Here is a 21,074-nt window from a genome sequence, read left to right as displayed (position 1 = left end):
TTTGTATTTAGTAGACCTTCTGAAGAACTGATGCTTTTGAACTGTGATGCTGGAGAAGACTCTTGAGAGTCCCTTGGATGCAGGGAGATCAAGCCACTCAACTCTAAGGAAATCAACTCTGAATATTCATTGGAAAGACTGATGCTGAGGCTGAAGCTCCCATACTTTGGCCACCTGATACAAAGAGTCAACTCATTGGAAAAGACCCTGATGCTGGGAAAGATTAAGGGAAAGAGGAGAAAAGGATGACAGAGGGAGATGGTGAGATAGCATTGCTGACTCAATGGACATGGATTTGAGCAAATTCCCAAAGATAGTGGGACAAAGAGGAGCCAGGCACGCTGAAGTCCACGGGGTCACAAAGAGTCGGACACGACTTAGTGACTGAACAACAACAAGTAGACTTCACATAATGAAAATGAGTAATCAAACATGCATATATTAAAGGTGATCAGAATTTGAGAAATATAAATAAAGACAGGTTGAGTTCCTAAAGTAGCCAGCCATTTCACAAAAATAAAGGAGCTAATGGAAACAATATTTAGACATGACGTTCAGTGAGACAGAGGTTTCAGTTCTATAATTTTTTGATATCAGTCACCACCTAAATCATTTCTGTGCATATTCCTAGATTTTCAGGTCCTCTCTTTATTTGGAAGATTGTTTCCCTATCACAGCTACATGGAAATGTGCAGCAGAGGGTTCCAAAATAAAACTAACTTCATCTATGTGTTTATCAGGATTGGATAATTAAACTAAAATTTAATTAAGTAAAAAGTGGTTTAAAAGACATTGACATACTAAAATTCTTGCCTTAAGATTTCTAGGAAAAGACTAGATAGATCGATCGATAGATCAGTAGACACAGATAGATGGATTGATATACATGTCTGTGTGTGTATGTTTTGAGTGTGTAACATACACATGTATAGGATTGAGGTGTATGTATATATGGCTCAATACTTCCACCTACTGGCAGTAAGAACTTGGCCAGATTATGTAACAGCACAAGTTCTCAGTTTCCCCCATTGAGAATGTGCGCTCAGTCGTGTCTGATTCTCTGTGACCCTCTGGACTGGAGCCCACCAGGCTCCTCTGTCCAGGGGATTCTCCAGGCAAGGATACTGGAGTGGGTTGCCATGCCCTCCTCCAGGGGATCTTCCCAACCTGGGGATCAAACTCTTGCCTGCCTGCATCTCCTGCTTTGCAGGAAGATTCTTTACCCACTGAGCCACCTGAGAAGCCCCTTAGAATGGTGATAACAATACCTGATACTTAGTATCATTGTGTTGGACATGACTTAGTGCCTGAACAACACAACAAAAGTATCATTGTGAAAAGTCAAACGTGATGCCTGCCACGTGCCTATCACTTGGTTGCTAATCATCAAACTATAGATCACCATTTACATATATGCATATTTATACATATGTATAAATATTATACACATATATAAATTAATGATAAATATATACAAAAGACAAATAATAGCAGTGGACATGTTGTTAAACATATCATCAGTATTTACTTGCGTGTGCTCACGCTCACTCCTGTCTGACTCTTTGCTACCCCATGGACAGCAACCCACCAGGTTTCTCTGCCCGTGGGGCTCTCCAAGCACGAATACTTGCGTGGGCTGCCATTTCCTACTCTAGAGGATCTTCCTGACCCAGGGATAGAATCCATGACTCTTGCGTCTCTTGCACTGGCAGATGGATTCTTTACCACTAGCGCCACCCTGGGAAGCCCTTATTTATTTAACAAGCTCTCATACTTCATAATATCTGCATTCTGTATATCAAATGTGGGTGTGTGTTCCTTTCAGCAGATCTGGAACCAAACACAGTGGAGGGTCTGTGCTAGAGATGGAGCCTTGGACTCCAGCTACAGTGCCTCCATCCTCAGGCACTTCCTTACCACCTGCTATGGGGCTGTCCCACTCTCCTGGGCCCTGGGCATCCCACAGCCCACACCTTCAAGGCCAGTGTGAACCAACCAACAAGACACAGACCAACGAGTCAGCACAATGAGGAGGAGGACACTGGGGGCCAAGGGCATCGAGGTGAATTCAAGAATCAGAGGGAGGGGAGCAGGGAAAAGGCAGATGCTTAGGCTGGGACTGGGCCCCAGGCCACACCCAGGATGGAAAGTAGCTCAGGAGAAGATCCTAAGGGTGATCAAGAATGGAAGGAAGCTAGTGTTGGCACAGAAGGCCAGGCCAAGACAGAGATTCACAGAGAGAAGTCTGCAATTCAGCCGCCACTGGGGAGATGCTGAAGAGTTGCAGAGAAAGCTGATGCCCCAAATTCCTGTGTGTGCGGCGGTCGTCAGGCGAAGGTCAGGGTGGGATATAGTCTCAATATGTCCTTAGAGATCACCGACATCATAACATGAGCCTCAGAACCCCAGGTCCTTCACTCACTGAGAATCTGGCAGAAAGAAACATCACAGAAGAACTAGAATTGTGGTTCCAGCAAACTTGATTCCTTTCTTCTTCATGGGGAATGCGATCTGTTGAAAATGTGTTATTTACATAGATTTCGGATTCGAGCAGGAGCAACGTGTAGCACAGAGACACGTGCTGTCTCTTCCCGAATGAGAACGGCTGCCTGTTCACCAGCATGTACTCTAGGAGTCCAGACTCACCCAGCACTCTCCCTCTCTCAGTGTCTACAGGACCTCCCCCAACTGGCTACTGCCTACCTGTTCTAGCTCCCAGGGCCAGAGATATCCTGCTCTACCCTGCTTGCTCACTCCATTCGAAGCCTCTGACAGCCTTTCCAGTCCCCTGTACGATCTGACTAAATCATATAACCCTGGGCTCAACTAGGCATAAGTAATTTCATGATTACGTATTTCTCACACTTTCAAAGCTTCTGTTGATCATGTTCATTTTTTCTTGATTATATTAATATTTTAAATATACAGATTACTTCTTTTAGGAATCAATCATTTAACCTGCAGGCCTGTAAAACCTAAAAAGTTTTTAAATTGGAGTATTAACTTTAATTCAAAGATCTTAGGAATAATTTAGTGCCTGTAAAATATTTCTTAAACACAAAAGAAAACATGCAAAAGTTGATTGGAAGAGATTCTAGGTTCCAACATTATTTAGTGAAAATTGGGACAACAAGAAGTTTAGTAGAGTATTATGCAGGCAAAATTACTGAAACACAGAGAATTGAGTATCTGATAAACAGGACGACAGTATGATTTATGATCTGAACTGGAGATTTTTTGAGAGAGAGAGGAGCAACGTTAATAATCATGCCAGGAGTGAGGAGTGACCCAGGACTGTCATCAGGAGACTGCTGATTTCTGGACAATGAACATCAAGGCATTGTCCTGAGTGGTTCCATAAGTACCAACAAATTTCTAAATAGTATATGTGTTCTCTATAATGGGACGTATCTTCTTTGTGCAGATTTTTTTTTTTAAATGCAGGTATCTATATGTCTTAGTGTATACAGTTGGTGCCTCTGGCCTCATAATATTTTGGTGGGGAGAGAAAGGGTGGGATTCAAGTATTCTGTCTGAAAACATGTAATCTGAAGTCCAAAATGTAACTGAGCAGGATCCTACGGGGCCTTCCAGAACAGGCCCTCCACTCACATGTCCTCTGCCTGCCTCTTGTCAGTAAAAGAAAAAAAAAAAAAAGCCAAAAAATAAGCTTAATCAGAGAAATGAGAAGATGCAGAAGCAAAGGAAAACAGTTAAGCAGACAAAATAACAGTTTAGCCATTAGGCAAAGTCAAAGACCTTTAGTTCCTCCTCCAGGGCTAGAGATAATATTCTCAGATACACCTTTTGTGCTGTCTTGCAGATACTAAAACGCCTGCCAAGTGGGAAAAGTTAACTGTAGGCTTCCCACAAGCACAGATACCCCAGACGGGTTGGAACCAGAAAGTCAATGATGTTGACCCTAGGTTACCTCAACACCCACCAGTCAGCAGAAGGTCCTTGAGCTGACCGTATACACAGCAACCTTCTCTTCCTCTTTTTCCTATAAAATCTCCAAGCAAAACATGGGGAGTGGGGAGTTGGTTCTTTGCGACATGAGTCTACCTTCTCCCCAGGACCTCTGACTTCTTCAATAAAACTATCTTTCCTTTCACTCAACATCCGTCTCCCTCAGGATTGGATTCTTGAGGGGCAAGTGGCCAAACTTGAGTTTGGTGACAAAATGCCTTATTGGCAAGTGGAGACCCTGCAACACTCGCCTGAAGGGATTCTGTGACTGCCCAACTTTCAGGAACTCAGTGCTCAAGGACCAGGACAGAACACACCACTGTTTTCAGAGAGTACCACAAGAATTGGGTCCTTCCTGTCAACTACCAGACTTCTGCACACATAAAGAGCTCTGCTAAATAATCCTACAGACATCTATGCCTTGGGTTTAATAACCCCAGCTCATTCCACCTCCTTTCTCAGATTTTCACCAGTCCAGAAAACAGCGGCCACCATGTCCACAGTATCCATATTGCTCTACTATGGTAGCTTGTGCATAAAAATCTGGACATATGAGGAGAGATGGGGGCAGCTCGTGATGCTGGTGTTTCCCAAGAAGTCAATTAACCAAAGGGGAGGCTGGGAACCTACAGAGGGAGGAGGATCTGTCTTCAGTTACTAGCTCACACATGTATCAGCCATGTGGCCCTGGTTCAGGAGGCTGATTCCTCTGACCCAGCTTGCTCATTTCTAAATGGAGACAGTGCCATCTCTTTTGTGGTGGTGGTGGGGGGGGGGGTGTTGTGCGGAGATTTCCAGAAGAAATGGAGCCTCCCATCTACCTGGCAAGTTATAAATAGTCATCGTCACCACTCCTTGTGCATGGAAAAATAATTGGATGTACCAGAGACTCCAGCAGGTGCACAGACAGGCAGATGATATGCAGGGAGGCCATTTATTTAAACTCTTTTCTGACTTTATAAAGATAATCAGAATTGATTTACAACACTATTTCCAAGATACAGCCATCCCCCTCAAGGTAGACCATCTGCCTACAATGCCTTCTGATTGGCTTGATTAAGCCTGAAAACTAGCAAATGGCATCTGGTCATGCTGTGTCTCATGTCACACGACTTTGCTCCCAAGCTCTAAGTCCACATGCCATCACCCTAACAAGCTGAAACTTCATGAGTCAGTAGTCAGGGGTTAGTCTTCCAGCTGCACTGCTGAACAGAGTCCACTGTTCACAAGAACACCCCTTGTAAGCCGTCTGATAAAATCACAAAACTCGGCTGCAGACTACACATCCATGTCTTTTGTTCTGGGTTTTACCAAGTTTATTTTCCTTGATAAACACCACAGATCTCCTAAAACAAACAGACTCCATTTTCAGGCCCTACTTGTCTTTGCTTTTCTTGTTCTATGAACTCTGCCTCCACTCATGAATTTTCTGCTTTAGCAAATCTCGTCTGTGCAGGGAGAGCCTAACTCAGCCGATTTACACCTTTGGGGACTGCACTGTATAGATTGTGCCAAAAGTGATCTCACGGTCCCCAGGACGGAACCCGACAGGGTCACCCTATCCCAGCCACGTCTGCATCCCCAAGAAGTGGTGTCTGCTCCCGGGAAGAAGTGCCAAGCTCCACAAAGCACCTGTCTTCATGATAAGCAGAAACAATTCCTCCTTAGAGTTAAGCACAGAAGGGATTTTTCTCTCTCCAAGTAAATTATCTCTAATCACTAGGAGGTTAATCTTATATTTTAAAGACCTCAAAGAGTCTATTTAATATGTGGGTAACATCAATAAAGTATTTCAAACCAGGAGAGCTTGAGATGGTTACAGAAAGAGTTGTCTAAACTAGAAACACAATAGCTCATAAAAACGATACTAGGGATTTCAAGTGTGTTTTCCTTCACAGTGAGGTCAAGGCTGGACTCTCAGAGAATGGGGGAGCTTCAGAAATAGTGGGAGAACCCAGGAGAGAGACAGATGCTGTCTTCAAGAAAGAAAAGAAGCAGGGTGCTGGGTCCCAGTGAGATTATGCCCTGGGAGATGTCCATGCTGAGTTCATAAAGCTCACTGATAGATTCTTTTTTCATGTTCTCTCTGAGGTTTCAGTCCATGTGCAAGCAAGCAGTTCCCTCAGAACTCACACACTCAATTTGTACAACATTAATTTGGATATGTTATTTTCCCCCTTTTCATGGGTTGACTATTTCCCCAATTTGATTACCAGTTTCTTAAAGGCAAGTTTTACAGCTTCTCTATTTTAAGCATCGACTATGAAACATTTATTATCCTGCTTTACAGTAATCATTTAATAAGGGTTATTAATGATTAGTATTTTAATGCACTAAGGCTGTTAAGGTATTTCTCTAAACACATAAATTTGCTCTAAGAGTGATTTTGGCACAGAGAAAAAAATCTGATTTTGAAACTTATACGACCAAACACATAACTCAATGCTTCAAATTCTGCCAGAACATTATCCAATCGATCATGCTGCCTTTGATAACTGACGAAACACATTCTATCTAAAAGTGGGAGTGGAAATGAGATGGCAAAGGAAGATTCTTTAAATGTCCAGACCTGCATCCATTTCAAATATACAAATCTCTATGTTTCAAATTCTGGGTTACAACTAACAATGACATGTTCTCTTTGTTAACAACAAAATTCATATTTCTGTTGCTTATGAAATGTGCTTATCTCCAACTCATTCAACAAATACAGATGGAGCCTCAACTGTATTTCAGGCACTACATGAAATGCTGAGCACACAAAAACTGATCCTATCTAAACGCTGCCCTCAAGGAATTCATACACTCATGGATGGGGAAAACAAAGATGTAAACTACTAATCTATTAACTCACTTGTTAAAAAATGATGTATTGTGTGCTTCCTATGAGCCCATTAATGCTGAAAGCATCTGGGATACATCAGTGGCCAAAGGAAATAAGCATGGCCACCGGAGAAGCTTCATTCCAGTGGAGGACAGGAGACAAGTACTGAAGGAGGATCGAAGTGGAACACAGATAAGCGAATCAAGAGGGCTTGATGGAGGAGGGAAGGTGAAAGCATCAAGCACTCAGTCTTGTCCGACACTTTATGACCCCTGGACTGTAGCCTGCCAGGCTCTCTCCATGGGTTTCAGGCAGGAATACTGGACTGGGCAGCCATTCCCTTCTCCAGGGGATCTTCTTGACTCAGGGATCAAGCCCAGGTCTCTTGCAGTGCAGGCTGATTCTTTACCATCTGAGCCACCAGAGAAGCCCCAGATGAAGCAGGGAGGGGGGGTCATGTCAAATAAGATGGTCAGGGCCAAGGTCCCATTTAGAAGCCACATCAGAGCAAAGACTAGATAGAACTGAAGCCATTGGCCACATGGACTGTTTGGGGAAAGAGTTCTCCAGATAGTGCAGAGGCAAGCATCCTATAGACCACAGGCTAGACCTACCCACTGGTTATAGATAAAGTTTTGTGAGCACACAGTATTCAGTTCAGTTCAGTCGCTCAATTGTGTCTGACTCCGCGACCCCATGAACCGCAGCACGCCAGGCCTTCCTATCCATTACCAACTGCTGGAGTCTAACCAAACACATGTCCACTGAGTCGGTGATGCCATCCAACAATCTCGTCTTCTGTCGACCCCTTTTCCTCCTGCCCTCAATCTTTCCCAGCATCAGGGTCTTTTCAAATGAGTCACCTCTTCGCATTAGGTGGCCAAAGTATTGGAGTTTCAGCTTCAACATCAGTCCTTCCAATGAATATTCAAAACTGATTTTCTTTAGGTTGGACTGGTTGGATCTCCTTGCAGTCCAAGGGACTCTCAAGAGTCCTCTCCAACACCACAGTTCAAAAGCATCAATTCTTTGGCGCTCAGCTTTCTTTACAGTCCAACTCTCATATCCATACATGACCACTGGAAAAACTGTAGCCTTGACTAGATGGACCTTTGTTGTCAAAGTGATGTCTCTGCTTTTGAATATGCTGTCTAGGTTAGTCATAACTTTCCTTCCAAGGAGCAAGCATCTTATAATTTCGGGGCTGCAGTCACACAGCATAGATTACACAATGGCCGTGTCTGTTTTCATGCTTCAATGGCAGCATTGAAAAGCTGCAACAAAGGCCATATGGGTGCAAACGATAAAGTATTTCCTCTCTGGCCCTTCATAGATAATGCTGATCCCTGGTAGAGAGGAAGGGCCAGGGCCAGAGTACAGCGTATAAAAGGTTAAAGCAGAAGGAGCAAGGGGTGGGCAGGAGTGAGGAAGGGCAGGCAGTGGAGGCCGGCCAGTGGTGCCTCCACCTTCTCTGCAGGTGAAACGGGGACTTGAGAGGTTCTTGAGCAGGAGAAGGACCACGAGCTCCAGTGTCGTCCAATGAACACAACCCTGCACATCAACCACGAGGAAGGAATGAAAGGGACCCACCAATTCTCAGGGAAGCTAAAACTGTGACTGGAGCTACAGAATCATAGGAATTAGGGAAGAGGCAAAACTCAGGGGAAGTCAGAAAAGCATAAACAGTGTGTGGGACAGAGTCCATTGAGGAGGGCAGAGTCACATGCAAGGAGTTGCACGCTCCTGCTGAAAGGACACCTAGAAGGCATGTGGGCAGAGGAGAGGACTCAGGGCGGAAGAGAAGGAAAAGCCAGATAACACAGGGAGGAAAGAGGAAGCTCGAGGAAGGCGCCATAGCCAGCCTTGCTCTCCTCTCCTCATTAGCCCTGCTCATAGCCGATGGCGCGGCCACCACGCGGGTCTTGCAAAGGTGCAGGCGGGAGGCTACCCACTGCTGGACAGTCATAGCGTTGGTGGTGTCAGAAGACATCGTGCCTGGAACTCTGGTATTAGACTCAGGGCACTTAGCTTGCTCAGCACAGGTTGTTGAAACTATACCATGAAGGGATGCTGGGTCTCTGGGAGGGGCAGCAAGAAGATCCAACCAGTCCATCCTAAAGGAAATCAACCCTGACTATTCACTGGAAGGACTAATGCTGAAGCTCCAGTCCTTTAATGCAAAGAGCTGACTCACTGGAAGAGACTCTGATGCTGGAAAAGACTGAAGGCAGGAGGAGAAGGGGACAGCAGAGGATGAGAGGGTTGGATGCATCAGCGACTCAGTGGTCGTGACTTTGAGCAAGCTCCAGGAGATACTGAAGGACCCAGAAGCCTAGCGTGCTACAGTCCACGGGTCGCAAAGAGTCAGACATGACTGAATGACTGAACAAGAACAAAGGGGAAGGGTGAGGGGAAGATCAGAGGCTTCGCAGTTCCTTCCTCAGGGCTCTCTGTAGGCTGGCAGGACATCACCCTGGTCATCTTGATGCCACCCTTGGCCTAGAAGAGGGCCCCTGAAGTATAGGGGGTCCCTAGAGACTGGGGTTGCTGAAGGGTCATGACTTTTCATGGTCTATCTACATGTTCTCACGTCCTGAAGAGCATCCTTTGCACTTCTCTTGACCTGGAGGGTCAGAGTGCTCATTGTTGCCAGGGTTTCTCTACCCACTGAGGGAGTGATTCAGAGAGAGAATATGTGAGATGAAATCCACATCAGAATGCTGCCTAGGAGAGAGGGACTCCTTCCCCAGAGACGTGGGCTGGAGGACGGATGCACAGCAGATAAAGCAGAGGCTTAAATGGACAGACTCTCTGCACCAGCGCTCTGGAGCAGGGAAGGAGGAGAGAGGTGCAGGTCAACTCAACCCTGGGCAAAGAGGACCGTCCCCTGAGCCCTCCTCGATGACTTCTGATGCCCATTGGGAACAAGAAGGCAACATTGTTTGCCAAGAGTGAAGAGGATAATGCTGATATGGGGTCACTGAGTGGCCAGAGGATTTAGTGGCTGCACAGAAATAGAGTGTCACTGCAAAATGCAACACCAAAGTTTAAGATTTCAACATTTGAGTATTTCCTGTTTAGGGCACTGTTACGGGTCGCATTGTATCCCCCCGCCCCTCCCCCAAAGATATGCTGGTTTCTATAAATGTGACCTTATTTGGAAACAAGGTCATGACTGATGTAATTCGTAAAGGTGAAGCCATACTGGCATAAGGTAGCCCCTTAATCCAATAGACTACCCTGATAGCTCAGTTGGTAAAGAATCCACCTGCAATGCAGGAGACCCTGGTTCGATCCCTGGGTCGGGAAGATCTGCTGGAGAAGGGACAGGCTACCCACTCCAGTATTCTTGGGTTTCCCTTGTGGCTCAGCTGGTAAAGAATCTGCCTGCAATGCTGGAGACCTGGGTTTGATCCCTTGGTTGGGGAAGATCCCCTGGAGAAGGGAAAGGCTACCCACTCCAGGATTCTGGCCTGGAGAATTCCATGGACTGCATGGTCCATGGGGTCACAAAGAGTTGGGCACAACTGAGCGGCTTTCACTTTCACATCCAGTACGATTGGTGTTCTCACATGAAAGATGGCCAAATGAGGACATAGGGCCATGGGGAGAAGCCGCATGAACAGAGGCAAAGACTGGAGTGATGCTGCCACAAGCCAAGGGATGCTGAGAGCTAAAGAGGTGAGGAAGGGTCCTCCCCTGCAGTCTTCATAAAGAACATGGGCTGCCAACAACTTGGTCTTGGGCTTCTCAACCTCATAACTCTGAGAAGACACATTTCTGTTTTAAGCTACCCAGTTTGTGGTACTTTGCTCCAGCAATGCTAGGAAACAGATGAAATAAACACCACTCCTGTCCAAGCTGCCACTGAAGGTGCAGCCTGAGGAGATGGAGGCGGTTGGTATCCGGCTGTTGGCTGGCTGGAGGCTGAGAAGGAAGACACCTGGCACAGGACTGGCAGAGGCAAATGAAAAATGTATGTGACTGCTGCACTGGTCACGCTATGCATGTCCCCTCTATGACTTAATTAATCCAATCATGGAAAGATACTCCCTCTGTGGACAGGCAAATTATCCTATAGAATATTTAATCACAACAGTGGATCTGAAATCAAAAATTCTGCTGACCATGGTTCAGAGGTACCATCCTCCACACCTCCCCTGCTGATAAAATTTCCCTTCCTCAACAGAGAAATGTTAGCCAAAAAAAAAACAAGGGGGGGGGGGGTGTCCAAAACAAAGATGGGAGCTCTGCTTATCATAATATGTGAGCAGCTGTTAGCTGAGTGGTGGCCTCCCAGGGACCTTGGGTCTTGTTGACACCTGGGGGTACCACGGATTGGGCAGTGCCAGGAATGTACCTGGGGGACTTGGACGTGGCTGCAGCAAGACAGGATGGCCAGGAGAGGCCAGCGCAGAGTGGAGTGGGGAAAGCTCAGAGGCAGACAGTCAGTCAGGAGAGACAGGAGACAGGAGGCCGGTAGGTGTCAGTAATCAGGAGCCACAGCCCTAGGTGCACTCAGCCAACAAGTACTTACTCTCTGGCTCTAAAGTAAGATATTGTATCAGGCACTGGGGAGTTCACAGTCATTACATCTATTTATAATCAGCTATTTGCTACTAATATTTATTATCTCTGCTGCTGCTGCTAAGTTGCTTCAGTCATGTCCAACTCTGTGCGACCCCATAGACGGCAGCCCACCAGGCTCCCCCATCCCTGAGACTCTCCAGGCAAGAACACTGGAGTGGGTTGCCATTTCCTTCTCCAATGCATGAAAGTGAAAAGTGAAAGTGAAGTCACTCAGTCATGTCCGACTCTTAGCGGCCCCATGGACTGCAGCCTACCAGGCTCCTCTGTCCATGGGATGTTCCAGGCAGGAGTGCTGGAGTGGGGTGCCATTGCCTTCTCTACATGGTCTCATTTTATTATCAGAACTTCCAGGTCCAGTGACTAGTTATCTCCAGTTCGCAGATGAGGAAATCGAGACCTGAGACAATTCATCTCCCTGAGGGGTGAGTACTGCTTGACCGGCAGGTCTTTCCACCTCCAAAGTCTCCATCGCTTACCTTTTAAAATGGTCACTGAGCCCAACAAAAGGTAATGACCTCTGCCTAAAGGACCTTGTCAGTTCACACACACTTGGTACCCTGCTTCCTGTCTCCTGGGGTGACCTGGAGTGGAGGGCTACCCTCTCCCAGCTCTTGGTGCCCGCGTTCTGGGATCTGCAAGTAATACACCTTGTGATTGTACTTCCTTTGAGTGAGTTTATGGAAACTGCATCTTCAGTTAAAACGCTGGGTTTTTACTTCCCCAGATGGGAGCCTGATGCTGAGGAAGCTGCTTGCCAACCCCATGTGGAAGGCAGCACCTCTTCATTCAGCAGCTCATGGTCTGCATCTTCTTAAGGTACCACCTCCGAGAGTTTCCAGTACATTCGCTCAGCTCTATCACAAACAAATCCAACTCCCTGATGATCATTGATTAACTCCTGTGCCTGATCTTCCATCAGCTGAAAACTTAGAAGAAGAACGTAAGAGCATCATTTAATGAGTCCCTGCTGCTGCTGCTGCTGCTAAGTCACTAATATCACACAATAGGGTTGCAAAGAGTTGGCCACAACTGAAGCGACTGAGCAGGCACACAAGCAGTATCACACAGGGAGCAGGAGTCTTCCTGGACACGCAGAACTAAGGGTGCTTTTAATTTCACTGTGTCTCTCTGTTTTTATCTCACTGACGAGGGAGGAGATCCGAGCATTTATATTAAGAGATGATGGTTATCACCAGAGCGTGAAAAATTTAAGGATATGGCAAAAAAGAAGGGACAATAGGTAAGGCAATAACTTCCAGTAAAGGAAGACAATTACTCCAGCGCTTGGCAGAAAGAAAAGAGACAGGGCGTCGGGTCTAAGTGCAAACAGATGCCAAGTGTGGACTCCAGTTAGGTCAGTGAGAATAAATGTCCAGGCTCCATGGGGCAACGGAAGCAGAGCTAACTGGGGTCAGACCAGAATCCATGCTGGATGGAGGAGCAATCAGAGCAGAAAACCAGGGCCAACGAGAGGTAGAAATGATATCTCAGAGTTCAACAGAGCAAAGTGCCCCAAGAACACACAGAGAGGGAATGAATTCTGCACACACAGGAACCTGGGACGTCAGGGCTCTCTGCCCGGGACTGGGGGCCTCCTGGTGGGGCGGGGCATCGCTCTCTGAGGAAGGCAGGCCATTCAGTGCCATGGGGGTTATGATGACCCTGTGAGCCACGTGGCGGCTTAACTATGTTTATTTGGGCTGATTTGCAATGTCCATAGTTGGATAGCGTCATCTCTGATTTGGGCCACACATGCCCACAGTGACTGTCCTTACTTGGGCCCCCACCTGACTCGCAGATGGAAGAGGTTCCACCCAGAGGGTCAGCAGAATCTGAGTTCCTGATCCGCCTAGAAATACATACAAAGAAACAGCGCTTATAACTCATGCTATAATTTGAATGATTTTTCCAAGATATTCTTCAGGGTGTCACTTCTGGGAAAAGAAAGACACTGTGCTCCTAATTACTTTTTACTTTGCTTGCAGCAAAGTCTAAATGCAATATTTATGGTTGTGGAAGAACTCATTTTGATTTTTAACTGGAATTTTACTTGGACAGGAAAAATCAACAAATGAAAAGAAAGAACTTTAAGCTACACAGATGAACGTGTAGAGCAGAAAGAAGACCATCTGTAGAGTCAAAAGGTTCCGCTGAAACCAGCTCAACAGAAATAGTGTTAATACAGGGAAGCTGGTTACTGCTTCAGTTTGGGAAAACAATTCACGTTGCCCTTTGGAAGCACATGGAGCCACTCAACTTGCTGAAGAAACTGGATGAGGATATGCTTTTCTCTAAAAGGGAGTATTTTAAAGGCAAATTGTGATGGCTGGTTTGACTGTATTATTTTACAAAATGCTCCTGTTATGTATGTACCTGTGCTATCTTAGTCTCTCAGTCATGTCCAGCTCTTTGCAACCCTTTGGACTGTAAGCCACCAGGCTCCTCTGTCCATGGGATTCTCCAGGCAAGAATACTGGAGTGGGTTGCCATTTCCTTCTCCAGGGGCTCATCCTGCCCAGGGATTGAACCTCAGTCTCCTGCACTGCAGGCAGATTCTGTACCCACTGGACCCCTGGGGAAGCCCCATACTCCTAAATAGCATACATGAGCATTCTAAACCAAAATTTCTCAATGACAGGCAATAATTTTCCCGAGGAAAATTTGCAAGTTTCTGAACAAACGTTTTGTTGTCATGATGCAGGGGGTGGGGCACGTAATGTATCTAAGCGGCATAAGCCAGGGATGTAGCTGACCATCCTACAATAACCAGGACGACGCAAAGAATTACCTGGCCCTGAACACCAATAGTGCTGAGGTCTAGAAACTTTGATCTGCATCATGAGGTTTTATTGGTGGAAGTCAGCACAACTTTGTAGAATGTGAAAGCTCAGAACAGTAAATATTATAAGGACAATTACAAGAGCTCATCTTTATGCAAACCATCAAACAAAGGCTTGAGGGAATGGATTACATATGGTGCATGTATCTATACACAACATCGTGTTTGCCAATGTGTGTGCATGTGAGCGTATTACCATATTCACACACGAGTGCACGCATATTCAGAGGGTTGGATTTCAGCGGGCACGTCTCAGTACATGGCCAACTTTAACTTCAGTCTGGGAGGCTGGAATCACTTTCCCCTCATTTAGTGAGCAAGTGACCAGGTTTTAGCCCAGGACTGAAGGAAATCTTCTGGCAGTTCCTGATGTCTTTAAAAAAGGACACAAGGGATGCGGTTCTCCCCCAGATATGGTCCTGTCTGAGTGCAGGACCTGGGACGGTAGTTGTGAATTTGCGCCTGAAAGCAGAGCCAGCCTGGGGACCACCTGTCAGGCTGTGGGTGGCAGAGACAGCGGTGAAAGGACTCGGGGCTTATTGATTCCTGAGCCACTGAAGTGAGCAACTCCAGTGACACCTACCCCGACCTCCTGGTTATAAGACTTGATACCTTAAAAAAATTTTTGGTCAAATTACCTGTGGAATCTAAAGATACAAATGAACTTTTTCACAAAACAGAAACAGACTCACAGACTTCGAAAACAAACTTATGGTTACCAAAGGAGAAAGGTGGGAGGAGGGATAAATTAAGAGTTTGGGATTAACATACAGACACTACTATCTATAAAATCCCCTGAAGGAGGAAATGGCCACTCATTCCAGAATCTGCCTACAGTGCAGGAGACCAGGGTTCAAGCTCTGGGATGGGAAGATCCCCTGGAGAAGGGAATAGCTCTACCCACTCCAGGATTCTTGCCTGGGAAATCCTATGGACAGAGAAGCCTGGAGGGCTACAGTCCATGGGATAGCAAGGAGTCATACAAAACTGAGCAACTGAGCGCACACACACACACACACACACACACACACACACACACACACACACACACACACCTGTAAACTAGATACTCAAGGACCTACTGTATAGCACAGGGAACTCTAGTCAGTACCCTGTAATAAACAATATGGGAAAAGAATCTGAAAAAAAAAATGGATATATGTATATGTGTAACTGAATTACTTTGTTCTATACCTGAAGCTAACTCAACATTGTAAATCAACTACACTCCAATATAAAATAAAAAAATTAATTTAAAAAATTGTCAAGCTTCCTATAGCCAAATACGTTCTTTTACACAGTCATCTGAAAATTTCACGCAATATTAGAAACTTCGCTTTTTAGGGATACAGTAAAGAAGTCAAGAAAGAATGCACATTAGTCTATAGACATCAGTGACATGACATCAGATTTCCTGAACTTCAAACAATAATATGAGAAAGCAGCTTAAGTTTGATAACGCTTATATCAGCATTAGCCCTATGTTACCATGTCCTACAGTGTTGAGAGGATCGTTTCTCTTCCTAATTGGAAATGAGCCCTCTGATGCCTTTCTACATCGAAGAACAAAACAAATTACATTTTGATTCCTTTAGAAAAGGAGGAAATCGTTTTATTTTGAAAACTGTGATAGCTTGCTTCTGAGCACCACGGAAGAGGGCATCACAGACCAATGAGATGGGAAGCCGGGTGGGAGGGTAAGACTCACCGTTGAGCCACTTGGAGTTGTACTGCGCGGTGCGGAGCGGGGGCAAGATGCCCAGGCTTCGGTAAATGGCGGGATCGCGTCCCGGGAAGTCCATGGCTGTGGCGGCATAGAGCTCCCCGCCGGCCGTGAGCAGGGCTGTGGAGTTGTGCTGGGGGCTGTAGGGGCAGCGTGCCATGCCACTGATCTGGTCATGGATCTCCGTCAGGTTACTCAACTAGGAGTGAGGACAAGAGAGAAAAGTCAGTGATCCCCCCGCCATGAAATCCCTTTAATACTGTTAATGGATCAGATCTGCCCAACTTGCAAATGAAGCACATACTATAAACTCTCTGGGGCTCATAGCATGGGCCAGACGTCCACATATTCGATGAGAATAATACGCTGTGGGGACTGTCAGAGAATGTGGCAATCAATCTCTCATCAGCCCGTAAGAATGAACCCCAGGCTGTTGGATACTCAGCAAAAATGGAGTAAGACTATCATTTATGACTTCTAATCATAAAACACAAGGCAATACAAATTTGCCCACTTATATTACAAAACTCAACTTCACTGTTTATAGAAGTACAAACTGCAAGAGAAGTTAGGTACAGGTTTATCAACAAAAGTGGATTAAAGTTGTGTGACTAGCCCAAACTGTGTTCATGGGTAATGGCTGGACATTTAGCAACCATGGAGCTCAAATTTCCAAGGCTTTCGATCTTAATGTTCCGAGAGGCAGCTTAGTGTCCTGCAGTCAATCCGCAGGACTCCTGCATTTGAGAAGCTGAACCATCACCGAATGAGAAAAGTCCTCTGTGTGGCTGGAGGAGGGGATCTCCACTCTATTCTTCTCTACTCTCACCTGAGAGCTAAGAAAGCAGAGGCGTCAGGCAGCAGCTCAGATACCCTGCCTGCTTTATTACGCATGCGTGCTTAGTCGCTTCAGTCACGTCCAACTCTTTGCGACCCCATGGACTGTAGCCCGCCAGGCTCCTCTGTACATGGGATTCTCCAAGCAAGAATACTGGAGTGGGTTGCCATTTCCTTCTCCAGTGGATCTTCCCAACCCAGGGATTGAACCCGGGTCTCCCACTGCAGGCAGATTCTTTACCATTTGAGCTACGAGGGAAGCCCTTATCACACGTGTAGACCCAGGTAAGCTACTTAAAGTCTTTAAGCCTTAGATTCTTCTTTACAAAATGATGACCCAAAGGATAACCACCAGGCCGGGTGGATGTGAGGGTGAAGTGACTGGGTTGTTGTAAGGACTGCAGGACAGGTCACAATACTAGGGCTGTCTCTGTGAGCATCACTTCTTATCATCATCCTCCTCCTCTCTTTAGTTCCAAAAACTGAATGTTAACTTGAAAATAATGAATAGTAAAAGAGGAAGATTAATTCAGCCTTTGAGAGAAATTGTGTAACCAGGAAATTAATATAATGAGATTTCTTCATCATTTCTTGTTCCCTGAGGAAGAGCAAATGAATATCCCAAATTAGGAAGACTACATGTGTGCTCTGAGAACCCTGCAATTCTATAGGAATGAGATCTGGATACAGAAAAGTTCCCTGCTCATAATGATGGGTTAAAAGAAAGAGATAGAGGGTGGGTAATAACTTTATTTTTCCTAGGGTTCCATTAAAGTTAGGTTGTTTTAATTTTTCAACACACGTCTTATCCAAATTCTAAATTGCATTTTCTTGTTTTGCTTGTGATTTTAGGTCATTTTAATACTTAACACTATGTCTGCAATGAAGCAGGATAAGAAAAAAAATATGTTTAGGATTATCTTTAGGGTCACTGTTGAGAACAAAGCTGGTAGAAATAGCTTGAAAGAATATTTAAATTTAATTAAACAAGCTTATTATATAACATGTGTAATAAAAAAATCCATCAAGTCTTTATTCAGTTTGACAAAACGTGCTTTGAATTAAAATGCAACTCCTTGGAGAATAGCAATACATTTTTAAAAGTGGTGTTTTAAGAGGCTGTTTGGGTTTTCCTGGCATTAAAATCTATCAAAACTCCACATGAAGCCATACCGTGCGATTGGTGCAGACAGGCGTGAAAGCGTTGGTCCCACACGTGAATAACCGGTCACCACCCACCAACAGTACCCGAATGTAGTTCTGACATTCTTCCTGAAAAACAAAAACAAACAACAAAAAAAGAAAACACAAGAAAAGGGATTAAGAGGCCTGAGCTCAAGAGGAAGGTGAATACAAAGATGTCTTGTCTGTTCAATAAATTAAAAGTTAATTGACCACTAAACCCAACACACAACCTCCTCTCAGATACTGACCAAAAAATAACGACAAAAATCCTAAATAGTTTACCTTCGTCTGCACACTTGCTCAATAGAGGATATTTGTGAAGATTAATACATGTTCAGTTAAAATCTCAAAGCATGTGTCTTCTTTTGATGAATGCGGTTTCATTTTGTGTTGTATCTGATAACAGTGCAAACTCTAAATTGCCTTTGACGTATGGTAGGAAAACAAATAAAGGAAACTATTAGAGCGGCTCGTGAAACAGCAGTTTAGGAATCTTGCCCAGGAGCTTAAAAAACCATGGTGAATGCTTCTCCAAATACGAGGGTCACAAGCGAAGCTCTGATTACAACCAAAGCAAGTTTTAGATGAAGTTCTTAAACTGCTTTGTGTACGCAAGAATCTATATAAACATTCTTGAGTTTTTGGTAAAAAAGTAAAATACAACTATAACAAGTAAACAATGAGGGATGAAAGCTCATGCTAAAGGAGTGAATATTTTTTACGGTTGCAAAACATACATATATATCTGGGGCATGGTCAACGTAGTACAGGAACATTCAGTTATAAAGCTCCTCATTCAACCAGCAAGAATTTACTGATTAGATACTCTGTGGTAGAGACTCTGGAAGAAGTCACAATCTAGGCCCTTGTGTGTGCAATTTGCTCAGTCATGTCCAACTCTTTGTGTCCCCAGGTACTGTAGTCCACCAGGCTCCTCGGCCTATGGAATTCCCTAAGCAAGAATACTGGAGTGGGTTGCTATTCCCTTCTCCAGGCTATCTTCTATACCCAGGGATCGAACCCAGGTCTCCTGCATTGCAGGCAGACTCTTTACCATCTGAGCCACCAGGGAAGCCTGCATGGAGGCCCTTGGCACAAAATTAAAATACATGGAGTTGTCCACACACTCTATTAAGGAAGTACAGGAGAACAGCATATTGCTAATTCTAGAGGGCAGGGGAGGGGAAGGGAGGAGGTGAAGGAAGGCTTCCTGGAGGAGGTGACACCTAAAGTCAGTTTCAAAGGAAGAGTAGGATCTGGTGCCACTTGGCACTTGCAGGATTTTTGCGAGAGAAGAAGGGAAAAGACATTTTCAAAATGAAGAATGGACTGTGCTGGAGAAAGCATGGTGCTTTCACTGGGAACAGAGGAGGCGCCGCATAAGCTGGGATGCTAGGCAGGGACCAGGTGCATCTGGGCAGTGAGTGTGAGTGTACTTTGTGTTCGGAACATGAAGGGGCCAGTTTATATTTTCACTGAGTGTGGTTTTGACCTGATCTGATGTATGTTACTGAAGGACCAATCAGGAAGCCATGTGGAGGCAAGTGAAGGCAGGAGAGTGCAGACAGGTAAGGAAACCACGTCCATGAGTCAGCCCCTCCTCACTCTGTGCCTGGACCACAGTGCAAGGTGTGAGAGGGCAAAGCCAGGCTCCAGCAGATGAACAGGACATGGGGACTGACCAAACATCTGGACCTAGAAGATGCTGCGAACTGACACAATGGTTTGACTCACACGCTTCCTCAGTCAGGAGGATCTGGATTAAATGGCGCAGAGATGCTCTCTTCAATGAAACAGAACCTCAGTCTCCAAGAAACATTGATTTGCCGTAACTCAGCCTGCAGCATGGCCTAGCTGTGGATGTAAGATGAGCTAAAACACTTGAATCTGCTTTCTAAACATAAAGTGAAATATCAAAGGTAGATAATTTACCTAATATTACTAAAAGTGAAAGTGAAGTCGCTCTGGTGTGTTCAACTATTTTGCGACCCCATGGCCTGTAGCCTACCAGGCTTCTCCTTCTGAGGGATGTTCCAGGCATGAGTACTGGAGTGGGTTGCCATTTCCTTCTCCAGGTTGATTGTGGATTTTGAGATGAGATCAACCTGGATTAAGGTGGGCCCTTGTTTGTGCTCAGCTGCTGAGTTGTGGCAACTCATTGCGACCCCATGGACGGTAGCCTGCCAGGCTCCTCTGTCCATAGACTTTTCCAGGCAACAATACTGGAGTGGGTTGCCATTTCCTACTCCAACCTAATAATTACCATTAACAATAATAGTAACCAATTAGCATTGGCTGCTAATCTGAAGTACTTTGAGGAAAAAAAGGAGAGAATAAAAGATGGACATTAACTATTAAACAGAAGACAAAAGCCGGTGCTCTGTGACAGCCTGGAGGGGTAGGATGGGGAGGGGGTTGGAGTGGGGGTTCAGGAGGGCAGGAACACACGCATGCCTGTGGCTGACTCACACTGATGCATGGCAGAAATCATCACAATATGGTAAAGCAATTATCCTCCAATTAAAACAAATAAATACATTAAAAATGAACTGCATAACAAAGGATGAGATGGTTGGATGGCATCACCGACTCAGTGGACATGGGTTTGGATGGACTCCGGGAGTTGGTGATGGACAGGGAGGCCTGGCGTGCTGCGGTCCATGGGGTCACAAAAAGTCAGACACGACTGAGCGACTGAACTGATTAAGAAAGGTGCACCAGCTGGGGAGGCTTGTTCTGTTCTGCTCTGCTTTGTTTTTATAGCTGGGGAAAGGGAAGAAAAGTTCTAAAGAGAAAGAACAAAACCAGACTTCAAAAAGGCGCATCGGTCTCCTTTCCCAGGCTCTGGGAGCTCTGGTTCCAAGGACATAGAGGAGGGTGCACAGCTGCTGATAGCAGAGGGGCACAGAGACCGGATCACAGCCATGGTGGGAACACCAGCCCTAACCGCATAAATGAAGGGGCTCCAGAGAGATGTCTCGGGGAACACAGGGCTCAGAGCACTCTGGCTGGCTGGAGCGGACAGAACAGACTCAGCAGCGACGCTGCAATAATGAACGAGAGAAAATTACAAACAGCTCAGACTTTTGGGGGTGAGAGTTTGTTTG

The 21,074-nt window shown here is 45.4% G+C and overlaps 1 protein-coding gene across 3 annotated transcripts in view; it reads right to left on the bottom strand.

The window, feature by feature from the left end:
• Positions 1-21,074, bottom strand: part of SEMA5A (semaphorin 5A) — a 555,951-nt gene that overhangs the window by 180,443 nt on the left and 354,434 nt on the right. For all 3 annotated transcript variants that reach the window (XM_018065613.1, XM_018065612.1, XM_018065614.1), the window contains 2 exons: positions 17,956-18,054; positions 15,931-16,144 (listed from right to left, as the gene is read on the bottom strand). In XM_018065613.1, the coding sequence (XP_017921102.1) occupies positions 15,931-16,144; positions 17,956-18,054 (313 nt within the window). The remainder of the gene's footprint in view (positions 1-15,930; positions 16,145-17,955; positions 18,055-21,074) is intronic.

Source organism: Capra hircus, chromosome 20 (genome assembly GCF_001704415.2).
Source record: "Capra hircus breed San Clemente chromosome 20, ASM170441v1, whole genome shotgun sequence".
Taxonomy (NCBI): domain Eukaryota; kingdom Metazoa; phylum Chordata; class Mammalia; order Artiodactyla; family Bovidae; genus Capra; species Capra hircus.
This window is presented reverse-complemented; position numbering and strand designations above follow the sequence as displayed.